A 23,855-nucleotide genomic window follows, 5' to 3' on the forward strand; every position below is an offset into this window, starting at 1 on the left:
GACAATAACTAGCAGATTTAAGATTCTACAAATAGATTTAAGCAGTTAAACGGCCAAGTTCTTGGCCACCATTGACTACCAAAATAGGAAAAATTGCTTTACCAATTTCTTTATTCTGTTGAACACAAGAGAAGATATTTTGAAGAATGTAGGAAAGCAAACGGTTCTGGGGCACTTTTGACAATCATTGTAATTTCTCCAACTATGGTAGTCAACGGTTTGGTTACAAGCATTCTTCCAAATATCTTTCTCGGTGTTCATCAGAACAAAGAAATGTATACAGATTTGGAACCAATTGATGATGAGTAAATGATGACAATTTTTATTTTGGGATGAACTGTCCCTTTAAGGGGGACGATAAAAATAAATAAACATCAATATAACAAAGAATAAAAACATAATATAATACAATAGATGGCAACAATGTTAGTTCCTCATCTTGAGGAACTATGACAAACTAACCTTGAGAAATTAATAAACAGAAGCCTCATTCAGTTTTTATGGTAAAAAAGCATGCGCACCAGTTCGAGGACACGCACAATGAGCAGTTTCCATGCCGACGTAAGCAGAGAGCTCGGGTTGAATAATTGATGCTGAACTCACTACTGCCAAGCTTCCGTTTACGCCGCTGGTGGAAAAAATGACCTTGCGGCACAGGATCGACAGGTCAGAGGTTTTCGTTACCTCTGAACGCTCCGGGACGGAAACACAAGCCAACTCGTCCGATAACGGCATGAGACCACAGACTGAGCGAGTGTGTGCTTGTGTATGTTTGACGTTCTGAATCAATGCAGGCGATTGCGACATCTCTCATGATTAATGTGGGAAATAAGACAGTGTCTGGGAACGTTTTGTTTTGAGAACATAAAACAGGTTTAGATGTGTTGGATATTGTAAAACGTTTAACAAGTCTTTGCATGGGGGCATGAAGAGTAGATAAATACTAAATGCACAAAATTAAAAAAAAATGTTTTTCCCCTAATGCTGGAATATATTTTGGAATATAGAGACTAATGTTATTGCAACTGTTATTATATTATTGTAATTTTTCAGGGACTTTCAGGGAAAATGAATGTACAGCTGTTTTTGTTAATCAACCTTGCATATTAAATATTTTAATATTTAAAATGTAAAATGTAATAAATAATTAGAAAAACACCTCAAAGTGAATCAAGAGTTATAGTTGGACGTAACTTCAAGATTTTCAGGTGACTCACCATGTTAACAGCATCTTGGTCGAATGGGTTGCACTCGATGTTCTCTGGGTAGTGTGCCAACACTTTGGATTTAAACGTCCTTTTCAAAGGGCTCTGATCAAAGTTTTCCCCTAAAGATACAGAATTGAACAAAACAAATTAATGAGGAGAAAGGCAAGGACATTTACTAATAGTATACATTATTCAAAAGCTTTACAATGCAAAAGCAACTAAGGTATGAGTGTGTATGGTCGTAAATACAAACAGTGTTGCAGTCATGCATCTCAATTACGCTGTTTACATTACATTAAAAAATGATACATTTTTGAAAACAGAGGACTGTACATGTATGTTTCCTTACTATTAAACATCTAAACATCCATGTTTCAATAGTACTAGCTTAACCTCTTTGTGCTACAGTACAGCAAACAGAGAAATTACATTTTGAAAACCTTGATACATACTCAAGTGTCTGGTTTAATATCATATATTTGTTTGAATATACACTACTGTGTGTGTGACAGGAAATTAGTTCAGGAAATCATTTCCACAGCTCTTTCAGGTATGCTGGATAGAGTAATCCCCCTGTATTTGCAGTGTAAACGTGACCCAGATACAACACCTGTCTATGAGAGTTTATCAGAGCAGGACTCCTCGCTCTCGAATCTCAATACTAACATACTCACATCCACATGTTGGGTTTGATCACTGGGATGTTAGTTTTTTGCATTTATCCTCATTTCATGAAAACAAATGTTTCAACCCTACAAAAGCATCTAAAAGTAACCAAATGTACGTTGGTGTCAATGTCAAAAAGTACACCGCCAGAAAAAAGGTACAAGAGCGTTGCCCATTAAAAAGGTATTTGTAAGACTTTACTTAAAGCCTTTAGGTATCATGTATTAGTTATTGAATGGTATGATGCCTTATAATTGTTCATAATGTGTGTTGTGATGCATTAAATGTTGTTGTAAAGAATTATAACCAAAATAAAAATGTGAAGTGTAACAATGAATTGATAAGTGTTATAATGTATAAACTTACAATTATTCATGAGACATTATAAAGTGCATTACAAGGCATAATTAATACATTAAAACTACTTAATACTATAATAATCCATTATACATACTGTATATGCTTTAAGTAAAGTGTTACCGCACTCTTTAGGTGTAAAGGTTGACTTTTTAAAAGAGTATCGCCCCAGCTTCTTTTTTCTGTCAGTGTATGCTTATTTCATACATGTATGTCATACATTTTCGACACTTCTATTATTGACTTGACAGATTAGAACATCTCCCAATGTGGCCGCATAGATCAATAAACACATTTGTATGTGTGTGTGTGAAGCAAGCCTAACCCTATTTCACTCTGCATCTCCAAGAACGCAACAGTTTTCACAAAACAATTACAGTTTTTTGGCTCGGTACATCTAACGTGTCTTCGGCAGGCTGCTGTGTTAGATGAAACAGTATCGCTCTGACAGCAAAACACAAGGAGGCATGAACAGATATTGGAACACACCCATGTGAAAACCCAACAGCACAGATGACAGGAGCCGACAGTGTCATGTAGGATTTGGATCCGAGGAGAGATTTTAACCAAAGGGTTGTGGAATAAACACGATGGCTAAGGCCGCATTTACACTGCAGTTCTTGATGCTCAAGTCCGTTTTTGTGACTATATCCGATTTTTTTGACGACCCGCTTACATCTTCTTTTAAAAGTGACACATATCCGATATCTGCATTTACACTGCACATGGCGAAACAACCCGAGGTAAACGTACGGACCACACAAAAAAGTAAAAACGTCATTCGCCACCGCCACTTATTTAATAGCCTTTTCATACAGAGATCTCAGAAAATAAACGCATAATGTGTCCCAGGATTTGTCCCCCAGTGTGCCTTCACACATAAAGACACGTCATAATGTACTGTAATGTAATGTGTATTTTTTTTATCGTGAATGTAGGGCTGTCAAGGTGACGGAATTTCCCTTGCTGTGTTTTTAGGTGGCTGAATAGCGCGGTTTGCCTTTATTGCCGCTTTCCTCTTATATTTAGCCAAATTGGGCTAAATAAACTATATTGTTTGGGAAAATTTTATTTAGCATATATTGTTGTTTTTTATTTAACTTAAATACCTTTTACTTATATATTTATTGATGCAGAACAATGACAATAAGAACGAAAAGAATGACAGGTTCTGAGAGAAGGTTTAAGCTCAGCCAGTTTATGAAGATAAATATGAACTTTCAAATGAAAATAAAAGCAAATTGTTCAGGCGTGGAGTCTTCAGTGCATTTTTACAGAGCCTCAATACCAATTATAACGGAACGCAGTCTGAGTCCTAAAGTAAAAATGAGCTGGTATTTTTGCAACTGCAATATAAAAGGCACAGAATATTACAGCAGCGCATGTTTTCATTTATATGACGTGCAAAAAAAGTGAGCTCAAAAATGACTTAATCGTTAATGCTTTTTTAAAGTCTGAGAACGTTTTTTTATCATTTAGATTTTTTGAACAAGCTCACGCAGACCGAACGAAAAACCACTTAATAAAGCAGACTGCATATAATATTACAAAGACAATACATAGACACTTAGGTCAGTGTATGATCATAATGTTCATGTTGTTTATAATGTTTTTGTTGAGGAAAAAATCAGTTAATGCTCGGTCAAGTGAAGCCTGTTAAAAGTAAAGCGGTGCAGAGAAACTCGACCTTCTCCGTTGCGTGGAACAGATAATTGTTTTAAAGGTTGCAGAGCGATCAAGTTTATTAAAGCGATTTGTATATTTGTGTTGATAATTTTTGATATTGAGAGAGAGAGAGAGAGAGAGAGAGAGAGAGAGAGAGAGAGAGAGAGAGAGAGAGAGAGAGAGAGAGAGAAACAACAGAAAAATAAGGAAGGAGAGGCAGTGTTGCAGGGGAACAGAAACTGATTTAAAATAAGATAAGGGGTGTGGGACCCACATTTCAGGGACAAGAAAGGCAGAGGGTTCAAAAGACCTCGAAAGAAGTCTTCTTTGAACACAAAAGAAGATCTGAAGCAGAATGTCCAAGCTAAACCATATGCAAAGCTCGCAGAAAGACAAAAAGCATGTAAATATTCTTGTGATATATTCCTTTAAAAAAGTATGCAGACAGAGGAAAACAGGAAGCAAGCATAGACAGAAGCTAAATGAGATGAAAAAACCAAGGTTGAAGGATTGAATAGGATGTTCAAGTTTTGCAATGAGGTGATTAAAGATGATGTTTACCTGCTGCCACGGCCGCTGGGTCCTTGCCCTGCCGATCGGCCTCTAGCCATTGGTACAAAGCTAAGGTGGCACAAACACACAAACAAAAAAGCAAAATGTCAAACAAGACACAGAAATGGAGAAGCAAACAAAAACGATGCATGACTGAATTGCATTGCGTACACAGACAGCGTGTGTTATTTTACAGGCTGAGCAGTGATGGAGGTGAAGTGAGACACCGCTGGTTTGTCGAGCACAGCTTGATTGTGGGATGTAATCTCTGCTGGCAGTGAGACATCATGTTATGCGTGACCAGCAAGCAAACACAAAATATTTTATCGGTGGGTGTTAGAACACGGCGAGGTGGATTATTAAGGGAAATCTACATTTGCCCACACAAACACGCATTCAAGCACAACCAATCTCCATTGATTATATTCCTGCCTGGCTGCAAGACATCATCGATTGAGCCTTGAATGCTTAAGATCATCTAAATGGGAGTAAGAGTGTGTGCAATTGTGTGTTTAAGTTTCACGCTTCAGGTATTATTTAGGACCTTTGAGGTACACATATGAATATCTAGATTAAATATATAACATATATGTAAATTTAAAGATTATATAAAGGTAAATATAATGAAAACTGAGGTCCTAAATGGGGGTCCTAAGAACAGCCTTTAGTTTCTTGGTGTAAACTGATATTCACCCACACAGAAGGAAACTGCTGCTGTGTTTTGCTACTGTACTTACAGGATGACTCAGCCCATGTGTGTGTGTTATGAACACGTGTCATCACCGAATGAATATAAATCATGTACTCTTTGATCTGACCTGACGTCATAACTAATCCCAACACCAGCTCTCATCACTTAAATAACTTCTTATCACAGGTTTTCAAAAATGACCAATTCAGAATGCAAGTCCTTCAACTAACAACATAAAAGTACCAGAAGAGACCACTGTATTACTTTTCAACAGCACAATGACTGCGTTTAATGAATGAAAGAAAACACAGCATTGTATTTCACAGTTTTTGAAGTACAGTGCAGAGCCTCTGTATAATGGCCTTTATTTTTTGTAAAGGTTTTATTCGCTCATTTTTTGTAAAGGTAAAAAACAGAACTACACATATAAGCCCTTGTGTTGAACCCATAGGTACATCAATATGATTGGGTGTGATATTGAGCAAAATCACTGGCCTTGCACCCGAGCGAGCACCATTCATTTTAAAAGTGCTGATGGAAGACAGCACACAGTGTCTTTTACAGAGCCTTTGTCCATCCTTGACTGCGTTACGTAACTGAGCCCTTGCTACGCATGCTCTGTGTGTGTGCGTGCGTGTGTTTCGAGTGCTGAACAGGCACATTGTGAGCACAAAACAGGGGTCCTTTTGCTTCACACAGGGTTTGGGCAGTCAGCACAAGCACAGCTCTCCTGTCAGAGACATGACACATCTGCTGAAGCTGGAGCTTACAACACGTTCTGGCCTGTCGAAGTCTCCAAGTCTTCTCAAGAAGAGCTCTGCATCTGGATTGATGTGTGGAAATTCTCTAAAAAAAATTGCTTTTTATTTCCATTTTACAACCACTTTACTTTATTGCAAACAGAGAGGTGGAAGCAATGGTCTTAATCTTAAATGTTTGATGAGACATTCGACTTTATTAATAATTCCTATGTACAAACACAAATGTAAACAAACACAAACAGGCAGAAATCACATAAGGACTTGTGGAGATAATTTCAGTGTTACTCATGCTGGCCTGTTGCAGACATTCAGGTTGAAGTTCAAACAGCAATGAAACACTGTATGTGCTTGGAAAGAAGGAAAGACAGACAGACAGACAGACAGACAGACAGACAGACAGACAGACAGACAGGCAGACAGGCAGACAGGCAGACAGACAGACAGACAGACAGACAGACAGACAGAAAGACAGACAGACAGACAGACAGACAGACAGACAGACAGACAGACAGACAGACAGAAAGAAAGAAAGAAAGAAAGAAAGAAAGAAAGAAAGAAAGAAAGAAAGAAAGAAAGAAAGAAAGAAAGAAAGAAAGAACAAACAGCTATTGCATATATATCCAAAACTATTGTAAGCAACAACTTTCTAATTCTCACATATGATAATACAAATGATGTACTCAAACTAAACGTATAAGTAAGAGACAATATGGAATTTTTGGACCTTGGGACTAAAAATACAACAAATTTTAAAAAACATGCTGGGTCATATCATCCAACCTCCCATAATGCATTCAGAAAACACTTTAACCTTATATGTTTAGAAACAGTAACAGGCATGGTATTTGTTAGCTACCCAAATATTGAGTACAATACTCACTAATGTAAGCACAAATGACCAGAAAATACCAAACCCTCAAAACATTTTCATAATCACATCTGAACTACAAAAACATGCATCATGTTTGGCTGAAATCAAATAGTCATGTGGTGCGTCAAGGCTTATCTAAGGACAGAGGTTACTGATGAGTTGGAGGTTAGTCAATGAACAAAGTCAACATGACCGATTCACGGCCTCAGTCGGTCTCAATTACACACAAACAGACACACACAGAAGGACATACAGACATACACAGATATAATGACTGTCCATCAAGACCAGTAGCCCCTTTGTCCTGTATAATCTATCAGACATGTAGAGCTGTCTTCACTCTAATTCGTATTACTATAAAACAATTGCATAATAAAAACATTTTAGGTTCATTTTAAAATGTCAAGCCTACTTTACATGCTCCCTATATTGTTACAACTATCACATTTAAATGAAGGTCTCAGCACTACGCAATGTCCTACCCTTGCTTTAATCTATTAAATGATGGCAGCGCATGAAGGTAAAAACATTACGCAACTGGATTTATGCGCTTGTGGCATAACTGTGAGTTATAGTAATCATTGCCCATTTGGCAGCCAGTAGTCAGCAAGAGTTTTAAATGCATATTGAGAGCAACACGAAAAAGTCCTTGTGCTATCTTTAAAATAAATTTAATTTGATTTGACATTTTGTTACCTAATGCAATGAAAATCATGCACTTTTAGGTGTAGCTTATGTGTCCCAAGACTTTTTGGACTATGTTTTGGTCTCTCTTATGTAAAGTATGCCTTTTATTTAAACAATTTTAATAATTCATCTTGCCTATTTATAAACGGCCAACAAAAATATTTTGCTTTGTGAGAACGTAAAACATACTTTTACATGATCTTAAAGTAACAATGTGGGGTTTTTAGGAGGATCTATTGACAGAAATGCAATATAATATACAAAACTATTTCTTCAGAGGTGTTTAAAGACCTTACGTAACGAACCATTAAGTTTGTAATACCATAGAATAAGCCATTTATATCTACATACAGAGCTGCCCTACATACATTGAATTCGCCGCCATGTTTTGTACAGCAGCCCTAATCTGAGCGATTCGTTGCAAATATATAATACAACGCTAGTGGCCGCTGTTAATCAAAAACTGCGCCTTTAAAAATATCATACAACCTTTTGATTTATGCAAACTTCAGTCTCAAATTAACTTAAAAAAGTGCTAGTGATAGGTTGCCCTATTATAAATTGCATAAACTTTTTGGTAATGTGCATTTAAAACAGGTTAAAAACTAAGGGATAATCCTGATGTGAGACCATTTTAATACCTCTAAATGCTTAAATGAATGCCTCTTGCTTTAGATTTATATGTGAAATCCATTTTATGCAGCACTGAACCACACTTGAGATCAAAGCGAGGCAGATTACACAGTTGCCTTAAAACTCACAAGTAGATTAAACTAACAAATTTACAGACACCCTTTCACCAACTCTGAACATTCTAGAAAATAAAAAACGTGAACTTCTTAAGCGTCTTTTCGAACGCCACTTTAAATGTCAAACCAGCAAAACATTACAGATTAAAAACAAGTTAATTGCCCAAGGTGGAGACAAAGAAGGGACAGAGTAAGAGGATTGTGCCGCTAGGATGCTAACCCATGAGAGGTCATGGAGGTGTTACCGAATTAGCATAGTCATTGTCCCCACGTTCAGGCTGTTGCTCACAGACAGATGGCACAGGAATCAGCCCTCCAGTGTCTCTTTATGGCTGTCCAGTGTCACTACTGCCTAGAGTCTCTATGCCCATCACAATAGGAGCAGGCCAACGACATACAATGAGCGGAGACACGTCATGCAGCCGTGGTGTAACAATGCAGCCCAGGTTTTGTAAATCCTGTCTAGTTTTTAGCCTCAGAGTAGAAACTTTGGTTGGGAGTCTTGTAGCTTGTTTTAAAATCTCTATTCTTAACAGCTTTAACAGCTGAACATAATCTTATATTGAAACCCATAGTATTCATGTTGTCTTTAGTTTAGTCGCCAAAGTAAGCACTATAGACACTTAAAAGCCCTGAACACTGAAAGTAAAGTATAACAGGGAGTTTATAGGAGAAACAGAGAAATGGTGATTTGATATGGAGTTACCAGTTTTTTTATTACATTTATTTGGCAGATGCTTTATCCCAAGTGACTTACACTGCAATTGGGTATACATTTGACATAAAAATTAGATTTTTGTCCCCGAAATGTCCTTTGAAATACCCGTTTCCGTCACCCCGAAGACTCAATATCTATGCATTTAATGAATGAATATACTTGCGTAACTGCCCACTAATGGCAGCTACACTGCCGGCAGGGTAAAATGTTTCCCTCAGCATCTTGTTTGCCAAAAGTACTTGTTAAAAGCTGTTTCGGGATGCTATAAAAATCAAATGGAGCCGATGCGGTTTTCAAACACCACTACTCCAAATCAACAGGTCTAACCTAAAGAGGACCAAACACTATTGATACCCTGTTAATGACCATTCAAGGTGTCAAATCCTCAGTAAACGAAGGCAATAGAGGGTATGCACGTGTCGTCACTTTCCCATGTGAGCACGCCGGAACGCGCCTGCTTGAGTGGTAAAACACTGGGCGAAATGAATGGTTACAATATAAGGAAACGCAATTCCGCGCAACATTTGAGTGTCTAAGAACACCTGATTCCTTTGTAATTCATAAGGTAGTCATAAGGATCACCGTCGAGTCCAGCTGCTTGTAGTTTCAGCAAATAATTGCGTGTTTTAGTCCCGTTTTTTTGTTCCTCCTATTGAATGCAGCCATTTTGCCTTAGTTTTACCACTCAAGGGAGCGTGTCCCGGCGTGTTCACGTGGGAAAGTGACGTCAATGCATACCTTCTATTCAAGAGAAAAATCCCCTCTTTAGACTGAGGTGTGAACTATGGAGATGAGCCAAAAGCTCAAAGATAGAAACATCTTCCTAAATAGCGGTTTTGTTTGTCGTTTTACAAAGCTCTTTTATTGACTTGTGGAACATCAGGGCAATCTTAAAACGTGATCAAGGTCTGCAGGTGCAGAATGTTTTGTAAGAAACCGAAAACATATTTCAAGTGCTGTGATCGCTGGAGCGTTAAAACAAAAAACATCTGCAAGCACATGTGTCAACAATTAAGATTTTAGGGATGATAGTTAGGGCCTGCGAATACATTTTTATTGGCAATATTTACCTTTAGGGCACAGAAAAATGCACCATGCGTCATTAATTATGTACATAATTCAATAACATGAAATTTTTCAATGCTACTGATGGATATGTCAATTATTCCCAGAATTTGTATAGAATCGGTTCAGAATAAATTTTAACGCAATAACTGACAAGTCCCTATTGTACGAATTACATTTACATTTTCAACTAATTAGCCATTTCGTAAAATAGTTAAATGAAGTATAAAATTGTAAAATAATGAATTGCCATGAGGTTGGATATTTACATTACGTATGTCTGCAGAGGCACTAAAGCCGTTTAGACTTGACTTCAAGCATGCAGAATTCTTTCGGACGGTGGTACGAAAATTGGCGGGAACGATTCCTCCATTTTTTACATTTCTGTACCGAAAAGGTCACGCTGTGACGTTTTGATCTTCTATTGGTCTCACGCACTCACGTGACGCTAATTCGCAGGTCAGAGTTCACCAAACTTGAACTTTGCTACGCAGCAAAATACGAAATATCTTCGGACGGGCTTGCGTTTCCGGTCTGACGCATTCGCATGCGTATGAATGGAAGTCAATGGAACGAAAAGTCAAGTGTCACTTTTAGCCTAAACCTATAACGCAAAATCCTTAAAAAACACAAAATATAAACGTGTTTTTATATTTAGTTCTCACTGTTTGTAAGCACGACAAGAAAAAAACAGTGCTTCAAATCAATTTCACACAATCTGTAGCAACTATGTCCTCTCAAAGGCAGAACAAGACACAAGAGGTGCTATTTATAGCTTATATTTTTATCCCGCTCAGAGGATATACCGCACCTTACGTCTATATAAGCGTTTAGAGGGCCTTCCAAGAACCAACCAACATCCATAACCAAATGGATTATATGAGAGCAGAGAGACCTATAAATAAGAAGCAGCCCCGTGGATATAGCAAACATAACGAAGATAGAAAAACAAAGTTGTCCATTAGTGGAACTTGTTTTTCCCAAATCACCTTGGCCTTGCAGAGGACTACAAACTAGCCAGAAAAACAACATTTATATCGGACTCTGAGATTATCAGAAAAGAGGACAACCGTCTGATTAATAAACCTCTGCTGAAAGAGAACAGAGGCACAGCCACTTGAAATGACATCAATTGAGAGGCCACACTGTGTTTACATTATTAATGGGCATTTTCAATTAACCCATTTTAATAAGAATCCTTTATATCAAGAAACAGATTGTAAATGGGAGAGAATAGTCAAAAGGCGACCAGCAGTGATGATTATGCCTAGAAGCACTAGGAGGGAGCTCGGCCTTTTGAGTCCAACTGCACGTATCCAGTCATGCAGAAACGCATGGAGGTAACCAGCAGGAAGCGTGCATTTCTGGTTTTAACAATGGAACCGAGGAAACAGTGCCAAAAATATATCACGGAGAACCATCTCTCGCTCTCGATCTTCAAGTGGTTTGAATTACAAATGAGCATTCTCATCTTCTCACAGGAGGTGCAACCAAAGCTGTCCTTTAGAAACTAGGCGGGTAGAAAACACAGGTGCTACGGGGTGGAACGAGGGGGATTTTCAAAACACTCGATATGGATCAAACCATTTTCAACAAAGGTTATGTTGTACACGGGATATCTCGAGTGAACATCTCACAATGCCGCAAACAGTGAGCGCTTACACTGCTTATCTGAGCAACCCACTGAGCTGATAATGTCCGAGTCCTTTATGACACTGGACACACACGGAGGTAAATTAATCAAGCTCCAACCGTTCAATCATGATGAACTTTATCTGGGGTATAGGACTGATCTGACATGAGAAAGTCATGAGCAAAGGACAAAATTATGCTACAAACACAAATGCCAGGTTAAGTTTTAGGTTGAAAACAAGCCATCACTTCCAAACACTACAAACTGTGGGAGACGACAAATTTTTTCAACGACAAAAACTTTATTTCCAAGAGAAATCAAGCTTGTGCAAAATCTGGCCATTGTGTTTCCAGGTTGCTCTGGCAAGATGATTTTCTGAAACTTACATTAACAGATTCTTTCACCAGAGCGTAACATCTATTTGAACCAAAATGCTCGTGTAATCAGGTTTAATTTACACACTTTTGACAAACAAAGAGATTCAAGCCTGTGCTTAAAACTAAACAGCCTGGTTTTATCCCACGCAGCCTCTCAGCACCACATCTAATCCACAGGAGCCTCACAAAGTTCACTAGCAGCGTCTGTTTAACTGTGCCAGGTTTTTAAAAAAGTGGCACAATCAGGGGATCTGTTAAAACAAGTGTTTCAGAAACAAATATCGGGTTCATTTAAAACATGTGATATTTCCCAGTAGGTGTGTGGCTAAAAAACAAGTTTCACAAAACAAGGGTTATTTCGTCAAGCATGAATTGAGTCACACCAAGCGTGGTACACAATGACAACAGTGGGCACCGTCCAAACAAAATGATCAGTGGTGTGAGCTGCCCAGCACCGGTTGCTCAATACAAGTTGATTAGCAGCCTGTGGACCATTACAGGACTTGTCACAATGAACTGTTAAAAGACACTGGGATATTTTGAAAGCCCTGCTAGTTGGCAATGTCTAAAATAGATGCACATTTGTTATGAGACCCATATGATGCCTCTTGTGATTGTTCAATGAAACCAGCCAACCTCAAAAACAAAGCTGAACGCTTAAACCACAAGGAGATACATCATATGCCCTATGTGCAACTTAAAAGACTTCTCTCCTTCTGTCTATGCCTGTTTTTATTTTTTTCTGTTTTTATTTTTCTCAGTCATACACACACACAGATAGTGTAATGAACTACATATTTCGAGAATGTTACAATAATGTATGCATAAATAATTATAAATGTGATAAATAATCTGGTTTAATAATAGTTCAAGCCAATCAACATGTCAATTTCACAGCCTCTTAATTTAGCAATAGGCCCTCGGTGGTCTCTTTATTGCCCATATAAAGCATATATCAGCTGTTCTGCCAGGATGCCAACAAGCCAATGAAGCCAATAACCGCATATTTCTAGACTGGTTGTGGTGTCACCATGGGACATTCAAAAAATGTTTACAATCAATACATAATGATGCATATTGATGTTTGATACCCATCTTTTAAATAACTGAACTGAATGCATTATCTATTGCACAGACATTTGTTTTTACACAGAGCACAGGAAGACACTATGGGTTTAGGTATTAAGCTGGTTTATCTAAAATCATTACACCATTATACTAAAAGGCTGTTACAAGAATTACCCATTTAGATCGAGCATAGGCTACCTTACGAAAATTGACCATGGTCTATAGTGGGCTAAACATGGTTTCGACGTAGCCTATACACACATTGACGTAAACACACAGGTTTACACAATAACCATAGTTTAATCGTGCTTTGTAGTGAAATTATTGTATATCAAATAGGCCTAGTAACAAATATGCCATAAGCATAATGAAACAATTACCCTAAGAGATTTTAATAGTACATTAAACAGCTTTCAATTTCCAAAGATCGAGATCGTAATATGATTCAAGCGGTGCTCATAAGAAATCAGTGCACGTCAGCTCATGTTTATATCCGCTCGTGTTTATCGTCAGTCAACAATACGCAAAACAATAAAATACATTCTTACCTGCTAAAGCATCGGGTTCCAGACCAGTTTCGTTGTCTATTCCGCATATAATAAAGTAATGTGCGAAGCGGCAGGGCGCTGACCCAGAGCCGCTCGTCGTGGCACTCATCTCGGCTTGAGCTGATCCGCTTTGTCCGCGCCTATTATACAGACCTACTCAGCTCCATATCCGGGCGTCACCGGCCAAATGAAATCTCAAAACGTGGGTTTAATAAACGAAAATCCTTAGTATTTGGTGTAGCAAGCGTTGGGAACCAGTCTGCGTTTAGATTATTCGGACCGAGTAGTTTATGCTGCGCAGTCTGCGAGTTGTAGAGTTTTGGTGAGACCCCTGCGCGCTCACTCGCTGACGCGCGCTTCAGCTGATAGCACTCGACCAATCGAGCGCGCACCGAGCGGGACCTTTAAAATGTGTCACCACGTTGGGGGCTAAAAATAAATAAATAAACACATAAATAAGTGTATTCATTTGTTTATACGCAAGACATTTTCCTCCAGTGATTTAACTTTCTGGTTCTTAAATGATGTGTGATTGCATTATTGTAATGATGATTGTATGTGAACATATCGCTGCGTGTCTGTAAACGTGTTTGCCTATTTTACACACATGTACACGTATTTAACAGAATTTACAAACAATTTAATGACATGATATAAAAATAAACACTGTTCACCCCTTGAAAACCTATACCAAAATTCTGCAAATAATAATGTGATTTTAAATGTGATAGTTTTAACTATTTGTTTTACTACGTCTTATACTGTATATCACAGTTGTTTAATATAAATCTATAGCGTGTCATTAAGACGTTGTTTGTTAACGTTCCATTCTTTAATGGATAGAGCGCCAATAGCCGTAGGTCTATCAAAATACCGCCCTCTGTCGATGAAGCGGCTGTATGGCTACCTGATTTATGTGTTACATTATTATCATCTAATGATTATCATCCTTTTTGTCCTTGTCAAAATCATATTGAATTATGCAAAGTATATGAAGAATGACAACGAACAGAAGCGCTGTGATTTTAAATAACGTTTTACAAGATCCCATTATGCTTTATAAAAACAAAAGATTTTTAGTGTGTGCAAGTGTGTGATAAATTAGTAAATTAAGATTTATTTAGTGAACTGTTTAACTGAAATTGATTGCCAAACTATTTTCTCCTAACTAGATTATTATTTAATATTGAAGTCATTGTTAAAAAAAAGTGAAACCATTTTTATACTGAGTAAAAAGTCTGTTTGAGAAATTATTATAGCTCGATAAATAACTGCTTGCAAGCAAAATTGTTACTTATAGTGAAACAAAAAATAATTAGGCTACAAACACTTTATGGATTATCCATGAAAACACAAGGATGTCTGTTTTTTATTTGTAAATACTATATAATTTGATTTTGTTATTCAACTTGATTTCGTCGGAAACTATGGTTACTCTTTTTTTAAAGTTTGTAAATACATTTCAACCCCCGAAACTTTCACGCGTGACGTCTTCGTTTGTGGGAGGGGCTCAGCCTCGCAGTTCGTTCGTCGGTGTCCCAACAGGACAACCAGAGGGACAGAAACGATATTTTATTACAGTGAATAATAACGAAAGAATAATGCTGAGTCCACACATTGTTGCTATAATACTGCCTGGCGTCAGGTCACAGCAGTAAATGTCTACAGTGAAATCTGTCCACCTCCTCGATCACAATTGCTCAGAGTTGTGCGGTAACACGATATCATATGAGTAATGTGACGCATGTTTAAACCACACCTCGATCACAAAGAACAACCGTAGCGCTTTACGCCCAACAGGGAGTAAAACACCTGACACTACACACCTCACTGCATCTAAAGAGAGACCTCGATGGCGGAGGAGGCAGATTTTATGCGCACTGTGTTGCCCGTTCTGGGGTCTTTTCGGTCGGAAGACACTTCTTTGGCTTTACCGCACACGGACAAACTCACTCATGCCGATACTCACCGGCGAAACCGACTACAGCAACAAGTGCAGCTGACACTCTCGCGGAAAAGAAAGAAACCTAAACTGCCAGGTATGCAGAATGATTCTTATTAGTGTTACTATATAATGAAGTAATGTAAAAGCAAGCAGAGTTATTGTTTGTTTGAAGTCGGTTGTTGGTGTATTCGGTATTTGTGAAATTACAGGATGGTCAGGTCAGCAGCAGTCTTGTTTATACTCAGCTCCTTTGTTAGTCTGCTTGCTCTCATTCTGCTGCCCCTGCTGGGAAAACATGACATCACAAAAATTCTAATGGCTTTGATGGTTTTAATGGCAACTTTAATGTGTGTGAACTTGAATAATATGTGAAACTGTGTGTTGGGTTCTTTATCTGCAGATGGGAACCAATAGAACGTCATTCATTCAAGCCATAAGAACATACAATAATTTTGTAATGGTTTTAATGGTAAACAATTTATGGTTCATACTGGTATTTGTAATAGAAATAGTTCAGAATTTGTTTATTTTCAAGGAGATGCAGCTTTGAAAGTATTCTATCCTCAAAAACATCCTATACAAAAATACCCACAAAAGGATCTTCCCAGCGATGCCATAGAACTTCTATGACAGAAGATCAATTTTTGGTTCCCTAAACCAAAAGTACCATTTACAGAAAGATTCTTTTAAGAACCATTTTGTAAAATCTAAAAAAAACTTTTCCACTACGAAGAACCTTTTGTAAATCTAAAAAGTTCCTTGGATGATTAAGTCAAGGCTCTCTATGGAACCATTCAGCCAAAAATCTTTCTTCTATGACCTCATGAAGCACCTCAAGAGTTTATAATAGGACATTTGAATCATTATTTACTCAAATTACTGGTGGAAGAATGGTATAGTGACCACTAACTCCTCTGTATGTGTCTGAAAACATCATCGTATTTTCTTTTGTTAGTAGAGCGATATTAACTTTCTTCAAAAATGTAAACTCAACTATTGAAACCTGTTTATTAGTTTTTGTGAATGAAGAATTTGTATGTTTTGTGATGTGTGTTCCAGATTCATCTCTCTCAGAAAGCCTATCCAACTGTCACATATCACGTAGTATTTCATTAGGAAACATTCAACTAAAGGTACCCAATCAAATTAATGCATCTTTAATGTTCCACACTTTATGTAACTCATATGATTTGATACGACACACTGTACCTTGCAGAGAATCAACACGTTTGTCAACCATGATGCTACGCCACAAACAGCAAGGCCGTTGTGGATGGGTGATCGATCTCAGTGGCCAAACACAGAGCCTCCTCACTTCCACAGGGGCTTCAGAAGCTTTCATTACAGCACAAGACCTGGTTTTTACTCTTTCACTCTCCCCCCTGCCACTCCAACCAACAACTTCCATACGATTAAATACCCATTACGTTATGCCCACTCGGAGGTTCTGCGTAACCCAAGGTTATTCGTTTCTGGACTTGTGGCTGTTATGAAGCTCCCTATTAAACCCGTTTATGATGACAATTTCGAGGATAAATGGGATGACGTCTTTTTACCCAGCACCTCACACAATACTGTCCCAGAAGGGTTTGAGAAGAACAGGATGGAGTTGGAGAAGCGCTGTATTCCAATAACCCTCAGCAAGAAGAGGGAGGGGGCTTTCGGTTCTCATGAACAGACAGAGAACGTGTCCTGGCAGGGCCACAAGCGGAAGCCGAGCCTGGAGGTTGTTGCAGGAAGACAACCCTCCCAACCTGGCTCGCTCATCAGTATGGTGGAAAAGTCAGGAAGTTCGGGAAGGATTGAAAACCTGGAGGTCGAACAACACACAATGACAGCTTCAACAAAGTGAGCCAACAGTTTATACATTTTTTTAGTAATGAGTCACTTTATTGTGTTTACAATGTTATTGTTTTATGCCATAGTAATGTTTTGTTTTTGTGGTGATCAGGACTGTAATGTAAAGTATTAGTATAGTAGTAGGAGGCAATTAATTGTTTTAAGTTTTTTAATGAGTTACACAATATGCCAACATTGCTTAAGTATATTGTTTATTTCAATATTGAACAAGTCTGTCGCTGGCCTAAAATACACACAAAGTCTGACGTATTCTTAGGGCCCGTTCGCAAAATATGCTTTGCATTTAGGTGACACTTTGACAGTAGGAAAATTTCTTTACCTACTTTACATACATGTCAGGAGGTAAAATTGTGTTACTATTTATAATCATTCATCGTTAAATTAGTAATTTACATGTCTGGGCCACTTTCTGCATAAGCTTACAAAGTTTTTTCACTTCCAAAGTGCACAATACACACCCACCACTGTAACGTTATCTTATCATTATCTTATCTTAACTTCCTGCATGTTTTGTGTAAAAGGGCAGGCAGGAAAAATGAGCATGGGACAGAGATGACACTCAAAGAGGCTGTAAATCTCCTAGAGGAAGATGATGTGGAAGCACAAATCACTGCAGTTAACTTCATACAGAACCAGTGCTTTAACAGACCTGACGCTAAGGAAAAGGTAAGCCATTATGATCCACCCTCATGGCAACTGACACGGATGATGTATATCACACATTTCTCAAACTCTAGACTCAATGGTTGCGATGATAACAAGAGCTTCAGGCAAAATGAAACGATGAGTCATAGCGCTGCTTGGCGAGGTGGCACTTACATTTCATTGTGGGAAACAGGTTATGGAATAATGCTGTAGAAAATATTTAGAGTGGTTTGGGTTTTTTCATTCAACCACAATTAACCTGCCACACCTGGTGCGTGAATTTAAAAAACTTCTTACCAGCCATAAATATTTCTTACCAGGCATGAATCTGTATTTTGCATTATTTTCATTCATTTAATAACAGTGTGATTTTTGTGAATGGGGTGACAAAGTCATTCACTTGCAGAATCTTACATGAAATAAGCCAGGCTTTGTCTTTGAGACTGCACCTCATTTTGTTGCTTTATTTGTGGAATAATGTGAGGAATATTTCACATGTGTTTGAGAAAAGACCTTAAGGCAAACTGAATAAGCTAATGATGGAAAGGTAAAAGTCATTGGAAAACACACAAGTTGCGACAGGTGTTTGCTTCAGGAGACGGACGTCTTTGATTTGAATTTCATGGATCAGTTACGTAAACAATCATTTCTAAACTCTTTAATGTGGTAGCTTTTAAAAAAAATACCAGATAATGTTACTTGCATTTGGTTATAGCAGAGTGCTAATTTTGGACCCTGTTTACAATGCATTAAAAGAAAATGTTCTCACTCCTGTCATTGCGTTTTTGGGAGAATGATATGGAATAAAGGTCCAAAGCAAAGCATTAAAAGAACTTAGTGTTTTTAGAAGTTTCCATTGTAAAAGCCAATAGACATTAAAAGGGGTGGTGTGTAAGATACGAGCTGAACAATTCATTAGCTATTACCATTGAACTTAGCCTAACATTATAAGTCAGCCTTAAAGGTGCTGTGTGTCATTTTTTGGAATATAATATACATAACTATGTCTTCAGAGATGTATAAAGACCGTAGATAATGAAACATTATGCTTTTATTACCTTAGAATGAGCTATTTCTATCTACATACACCGCATGTGGAATTGCATGGAATTCGCCATGTTGTTTATACAGTAGCCCTAAACGGACAAAGTGCTCTACAGAGCGCGTTTCGTAAATACATTATCTCCTTCGGCAAAGTAGTGAAAACATGACGACATCTTAGTTCTGTGCAGCCACTCTATAGTGCTTCAAAAGGGAGGGGTGGAGTGAGCCGTTGGTTACAGTTCACAAACTCACCGCTAGATGTTGCTAAATTTGATACATTTGACCTTTAAAATTTGAAATGTCCTATTTTAGCATGTTCTCTCTTCACAGATACATATTCTAAAGGGCATTCCAAAGCTGCTGCAGCTCCTGCAGAATGACAGCGAAGAGCTCCAGCAGGCCACCGCCAGCGCACTCCGAAACGCCGTTTTCGAAAACTGTGAAAACAAGATGGACGTCAAAGACTGTGAAGGGCTTCCAGTGATCCTGAGCACGCTCAGGAAGAACCGAGATATTGAGACCCGAAGGCAGCTTACCGGTAAACCTATCATACTAAATCTCAAATCCTAACCATAACTCTAAGAAAACGTACAGAAATGTGATCTCTACCCACACTGATTCTCCGATGGTCATTATCTCCTCAGGGCTGCTGTGGAATCTTTCATCTCATGACCTGTTGAAAGAGCAGCTCGCAAGAGAAGCGGTCAAACCTATCACAGACAACGTGCTGGTGCCTTGCTCGGGCATTTCTGAGGGGGAGGATCCCAAACTAGACCTTTTGGCTGACCCTGACGTTTTATACAATGCTACTGGCTGCCTGAGGTATTGCCAAAGGGAGAAAATGGTTTTGATAAAGACTAGTTTTGATAGCATAAGCGGCGTTCTTAGTGGAGAAAGCTACTTAAAGCCACAGTTTGTAAAATCAGCCGCTAGAGGGCGCACATTCAAAACGACAACAATGGCGTAGCTTGATGACCCTGTGAAGGAGCGCGGAATGATTGGATCTGTTGTCTTCAACTCCACCGCTGATGGCCATCAATCAGACGGGAACGAGAAATCACGTTAATCGTGTTTCTACATCAGTAAAAGTGGTAACAAAGGGTAACGCGGATATGACGCGAATGTGGCCCCGTGTCACTGTTTAAAATAGCGTTTTTCTCACGATTTACAAGTAGTTGGAAACATTTGAGATATTGTAAGTACTCAACTGAAAAAATTATATAACACTGGCCTAGTGGTTTTTGGATATTTTACTGCAACATTGTTACAAACTGTACCTTTAAGTTATATATCATTAAAGGGATAATGTGTACCCAAAAATTAATTCACCCTCATTTTGTTTGAAACCCATATGGCATTTTCTCTTCTGTGTGATGCACAGAACTCGATTGTTATATTTTTATAGCATGTCTCTATCATGGACTGCAAAAGATTGGTTCAGTCACCATACACTTTCATTGAATGGACAAAAAGAAAAGCATCCCTCAGAATTATTCCATGAAAGTAAAAAAGAACAACATAAAGATAGATAGCAGTAACATGAGCTATTAGCCTACTTGTGTAAATGCCAAGAAAATGTATTTTTATTATTATTATTTCTAGATATATATAATTTACTTGGTTGTATGCATTACATTTTTTCATAAGATGTTATTGTACTAGATAAATTGTACTTTGTGATTTTATTGTATTTCTATAGAAATTTGAGTTCTACCGGTCCCGATGGACGTAAAGCCTTGAGGGAATGTGAGGGCCTTATTGAGTGCCTCATCTATTACATCCGTAGCACCATTTCAGACTATAAACCCAATGACAAGGTAAATAGCTACTTGCGCTTAAAACCCAGTCTTCATACCTTAGTAACTGCAACAGTGAGTTAGATTCATAATTGAGGGGGTCATACAGTATAATGATGAAACATTATATGAATATTTTCGGATGACTTGCTAATAAGCATGACAATAAAAAGCTTTACCATCATAAGTGATCTTGAAATGTATGACATAATTAAAATAAATGTCAATGAAGTGATAAAATGTTAATAATATGATCCTAAATAATTATAATAAATTTGTGTTGTGATGATTTTGTTTTAATAACAATATAACAACAATTTTTCAAAAGGCCACAGAAAACTGTGTGTGTATCCTGCACAACCTCTCTTACCGGTTTGATTGTGGGATGTCTAATATAGATGCCCCAGAGGTTCAGGAGTCCAAACAGAGTCTCACAGCACAAAACAGTAATCCTGGCTGTTTCATCATCAACACTCCAAAAAGTATTGAGGAGGTTAGTATTACCATGCCAAAACAGGCCAAAATGTACATATAATAATGACTACATATTGATGGTGATTTGGTTGACGGCATAAAATAATGCAGTATCTTGAATATGAATATTAAACAAAAGATATACTTTCAGAGACGTATTATTTATAATTATTTGTTTTGGCTTACCTGACTGGCAGGAAACAGAGGAAGAGTATCCTCTGCTGGAAGAGAATGCCAGTCCTCAAGGTGCAGAGTGGCTCTGGAGCGCAATCACTATCCGCATGTATCTCTCGCTTATTGCTGTCAGTGCAAACCAACACACAAAAGAGGCATCCATTGGAGCACTGCAAAACCTCACCGCTTGTTCTGGGGAGGTATGGCCTGAAAATTAATTTCATTGCATTTATATTTACGCATTTGTCCGATACTTTTATCCAAAGTGACAATCCTGGTGTTGCAAGTGCTATTTTCTACTAGTTGAGCTTTAGTCTTGTGCTAGACATTGACTATAAGATAGATATTTAATATACAGAAAGCAATCACATACAGTTTGGTTAGAGAAAGCATGTCATTAAAACATCCAACAGGACTGGATTAACATCTTTGTATTCCCATTAGATATCTCAGGCCATCGCAAACTTCATTGTGCAAAAAGAGGGAGGCCTTCTTCATGTGAAAAAGATGCTGCAAGAAGAGAAAAGGGAAGAAATAAGAATATGTGTGTCATTAGTAAAAAATGTCTCCCGCTACAGAGAACTGCACAAACACATTGGTGAGCTATAATTAAATGACTGTACAGGCAACATGTACAACTGTATGCTGTTTAAATGCTGATTGTGGTTTGTATAAATCTCTTTAGTTAAACAGGTGCTACCAGAGCTGGTTGCCATACTACAAAACTCTGACAGAAGCTCAGAGCAACCCATAGATGTCATTGTCACAATCTTTCACATCCTCATCAGCTTGAGCAATGAGTCTGTGAAGAACACCTGTGACATTATAAACCAAGGAGCATTACCCAAGATTATCAGCATCAGCACCAAAGACAATGGGTACTGTGATTTTCATCTCCAGGAGGACTTTTAATATCTGTTCATGCATGTGACTTATTGAAATCATACATTTGTTTCTCTACCAATTCTAGGTTTGGGCCCACACGGGCAGGCCAAGCAGCTTGTGTTCTGTTGCATACACTGTGGAGGCATTCTGAGCTGCACAGCAGCTATAAGAAGGTCGAATACTTTACGTTTGCATCACATTGTGTTCATTAAATAGTGTATTTGAGAATAAGCAATAAATTATTAGTAATAATCAGAGACTATATAAATAGGATATAAATAGGTGGAAAGGCAGATAAAGAAACAGAGATTTAAATGAAGAGATTTTTCCAATTAACATAATGATAGTTGAGGCAGTGGCCTGGCATTTAGTTCTAACATGATGCTTGTGTAGATAATAGAGGTTTAGTTTGAGTTTTCATTATGTAATGTTTTCATGTATTATATACCTAATCTTATCTTCTTTTTATAAATCTGTTGCAGGCTGGTTATAGGAAATCTGATTTCATTAACAAAAGGACACTAAAGGCTGTGAATTCTGTCCGTGAATAGGAGGATGCACTGCAAGGAAAAGACCTTTCATTTGTTAACTTTAAAAAACTTACTTTAATATATTTCAAAGTGGTGCTAAGTAACATAGCTTTTGTATGTGTATATTTGTTATCTTAATTTAATATTATTTGTTTTTATTAAATGTATAGTGATTATGCCTGTTGACTGTACACGACTTTATTTATTTATTCTTTTATTTTGTACTGCCTTTGGTTTGTTTAATTAGCAATATTAAAAAACACATTCTTATATCTTTGTGCACTTTTTTATGTTGACTTCTTTGTTTTCAGACCATGAGTAAACCAATGCCTTGTGGTGGTTTTTCAAATTATTGCCCCATTCAATGAGGGGTTAATGTGTGTTTGTTTAGTTACCATGGTACTGTTTGAGTACAGTCTGCACTCAGGCGTAAACATGATTTGCAAAAACACAAAAATGTATTAAAATCTCAAAAGAATTCGTCCATCGTTAGAAATTCATGTAATGTGAGATCTGGATGTGCATGCAGTGTGAGAACAACGTAAAAGGTCATGTTACAGTCAGTCAAGTATGTTTGAGCTTTCGAATAAAAACAAACGATCATATTCCTCAGTGGGAGGGATCAGCGACAGATGAAAATATTTCGTTTCCATTGTCTACGACAAGAACAGAATGTGTCTGAATGAAAGTTTGAGGTGCATTTGTCCACGAGAAATGGCTATTGCTTTTGAACATAAGCGTTCTTTTGTATAAGCGATCACAAAACACTTTTAATGTACTTTGACGTCACATCCGTAAACAAAGAAGCTCATGCGAACTGGACTGCACCATGTTATGTTACTAGGGTTGTGCGGTACTCCTGTACGTTCTACATCGTCGACATTTC

General features: G+C 37.8%; 2 protein-coding genes across 9 annotated transcripts in view; one reads left to right on the plus strand and one right to left on the minus strand.

Annotated features, from left to right (window-relative positions):
- The window catches only part of dennd5b (DENN/MADD domain containing 5B), a 31,481-nt gene extending 17,520 nt beyond the window's left edge, over window positions 1-13,961 (minus strand). For 4 of the 8 annotated variants that reach the window (XM_057324067.1, XM_057324065.1, XM_057324066.1 and 1 more), the window contains exons 1-3: window positions 13,617-13,961; window positions 4,458-4,517; window positions 1,218-1,327 (exon numbers count right to left, since the gene is read on the minus strand). In XM_057324067.1, coding sequence (XP_057180050.1) covers window positions 1,218-1,327; window positions 4,458-4,517; window positions 13,617-13,725 — 279 coding nt within the window. In that variant the 5' untranslated portion in view covers window positions 13,726-13,961. The remainder of the gene's footprint in view (window positions 1-1,217; window positions 1,328-4,457; window positions 4,518-13,616) is intronic. The other 4 variants (XM_057324072.1, XM_057324070.1, XM_057324071.1 and 1 more) reach the window with 1 other exon arrangement.
- A 1,438-nt stretch (window positions 13,962-15,399) lies between these two features.
- pkp2 (plakophilin 2) lies at window positions 15,400-23,256 on the plus strand. Its single transcript, XM_057324887.1, has 13 exons — window positions 15,400-15,655; window positions 16,621-16,694; window positions 16,778-17,409; window positions 17,943-18,087; window positions 19,441-19,648; window positions 19,755-19,932; window positions 20,810-20,927; window positions 21,235-21,399; window positions 21,578-21,754; window positions 21,999-22,152; window positions 22,240-22,432; window positions 22,525-22,612; window positions 22,922-23,256. Exons 1-13 carry the CDS (start codon window positions 15,469-15,471, stop codon window positions 22,988-22,990), a joined length of 2,388 nt encoding a protein of 795 aa, XP_057180870.1. The 5' UTR covers window positions 15,400-15,468; the 3' UTR covers window positions 22,991-23,256.
- Window positions 23,257-23,855: the final 599 nt, after the last annotated feature.

The sequence above is a fragment of the Triplophysa rosa genome, linkage group LG24 (assembly GCF_024868665.1).
Source record: "Triplophysa rosa linkage group LG24, Trosa_1v2, whole genome shotgun sequence".
NCBI classification, from domain to species: domain Eukaryota; kingdom Metazoa; phylum Chordata; class Actinopteri; order Cypriniformes; family Nemacheilidae; genus Triplophysa; species Triplophysa rosa.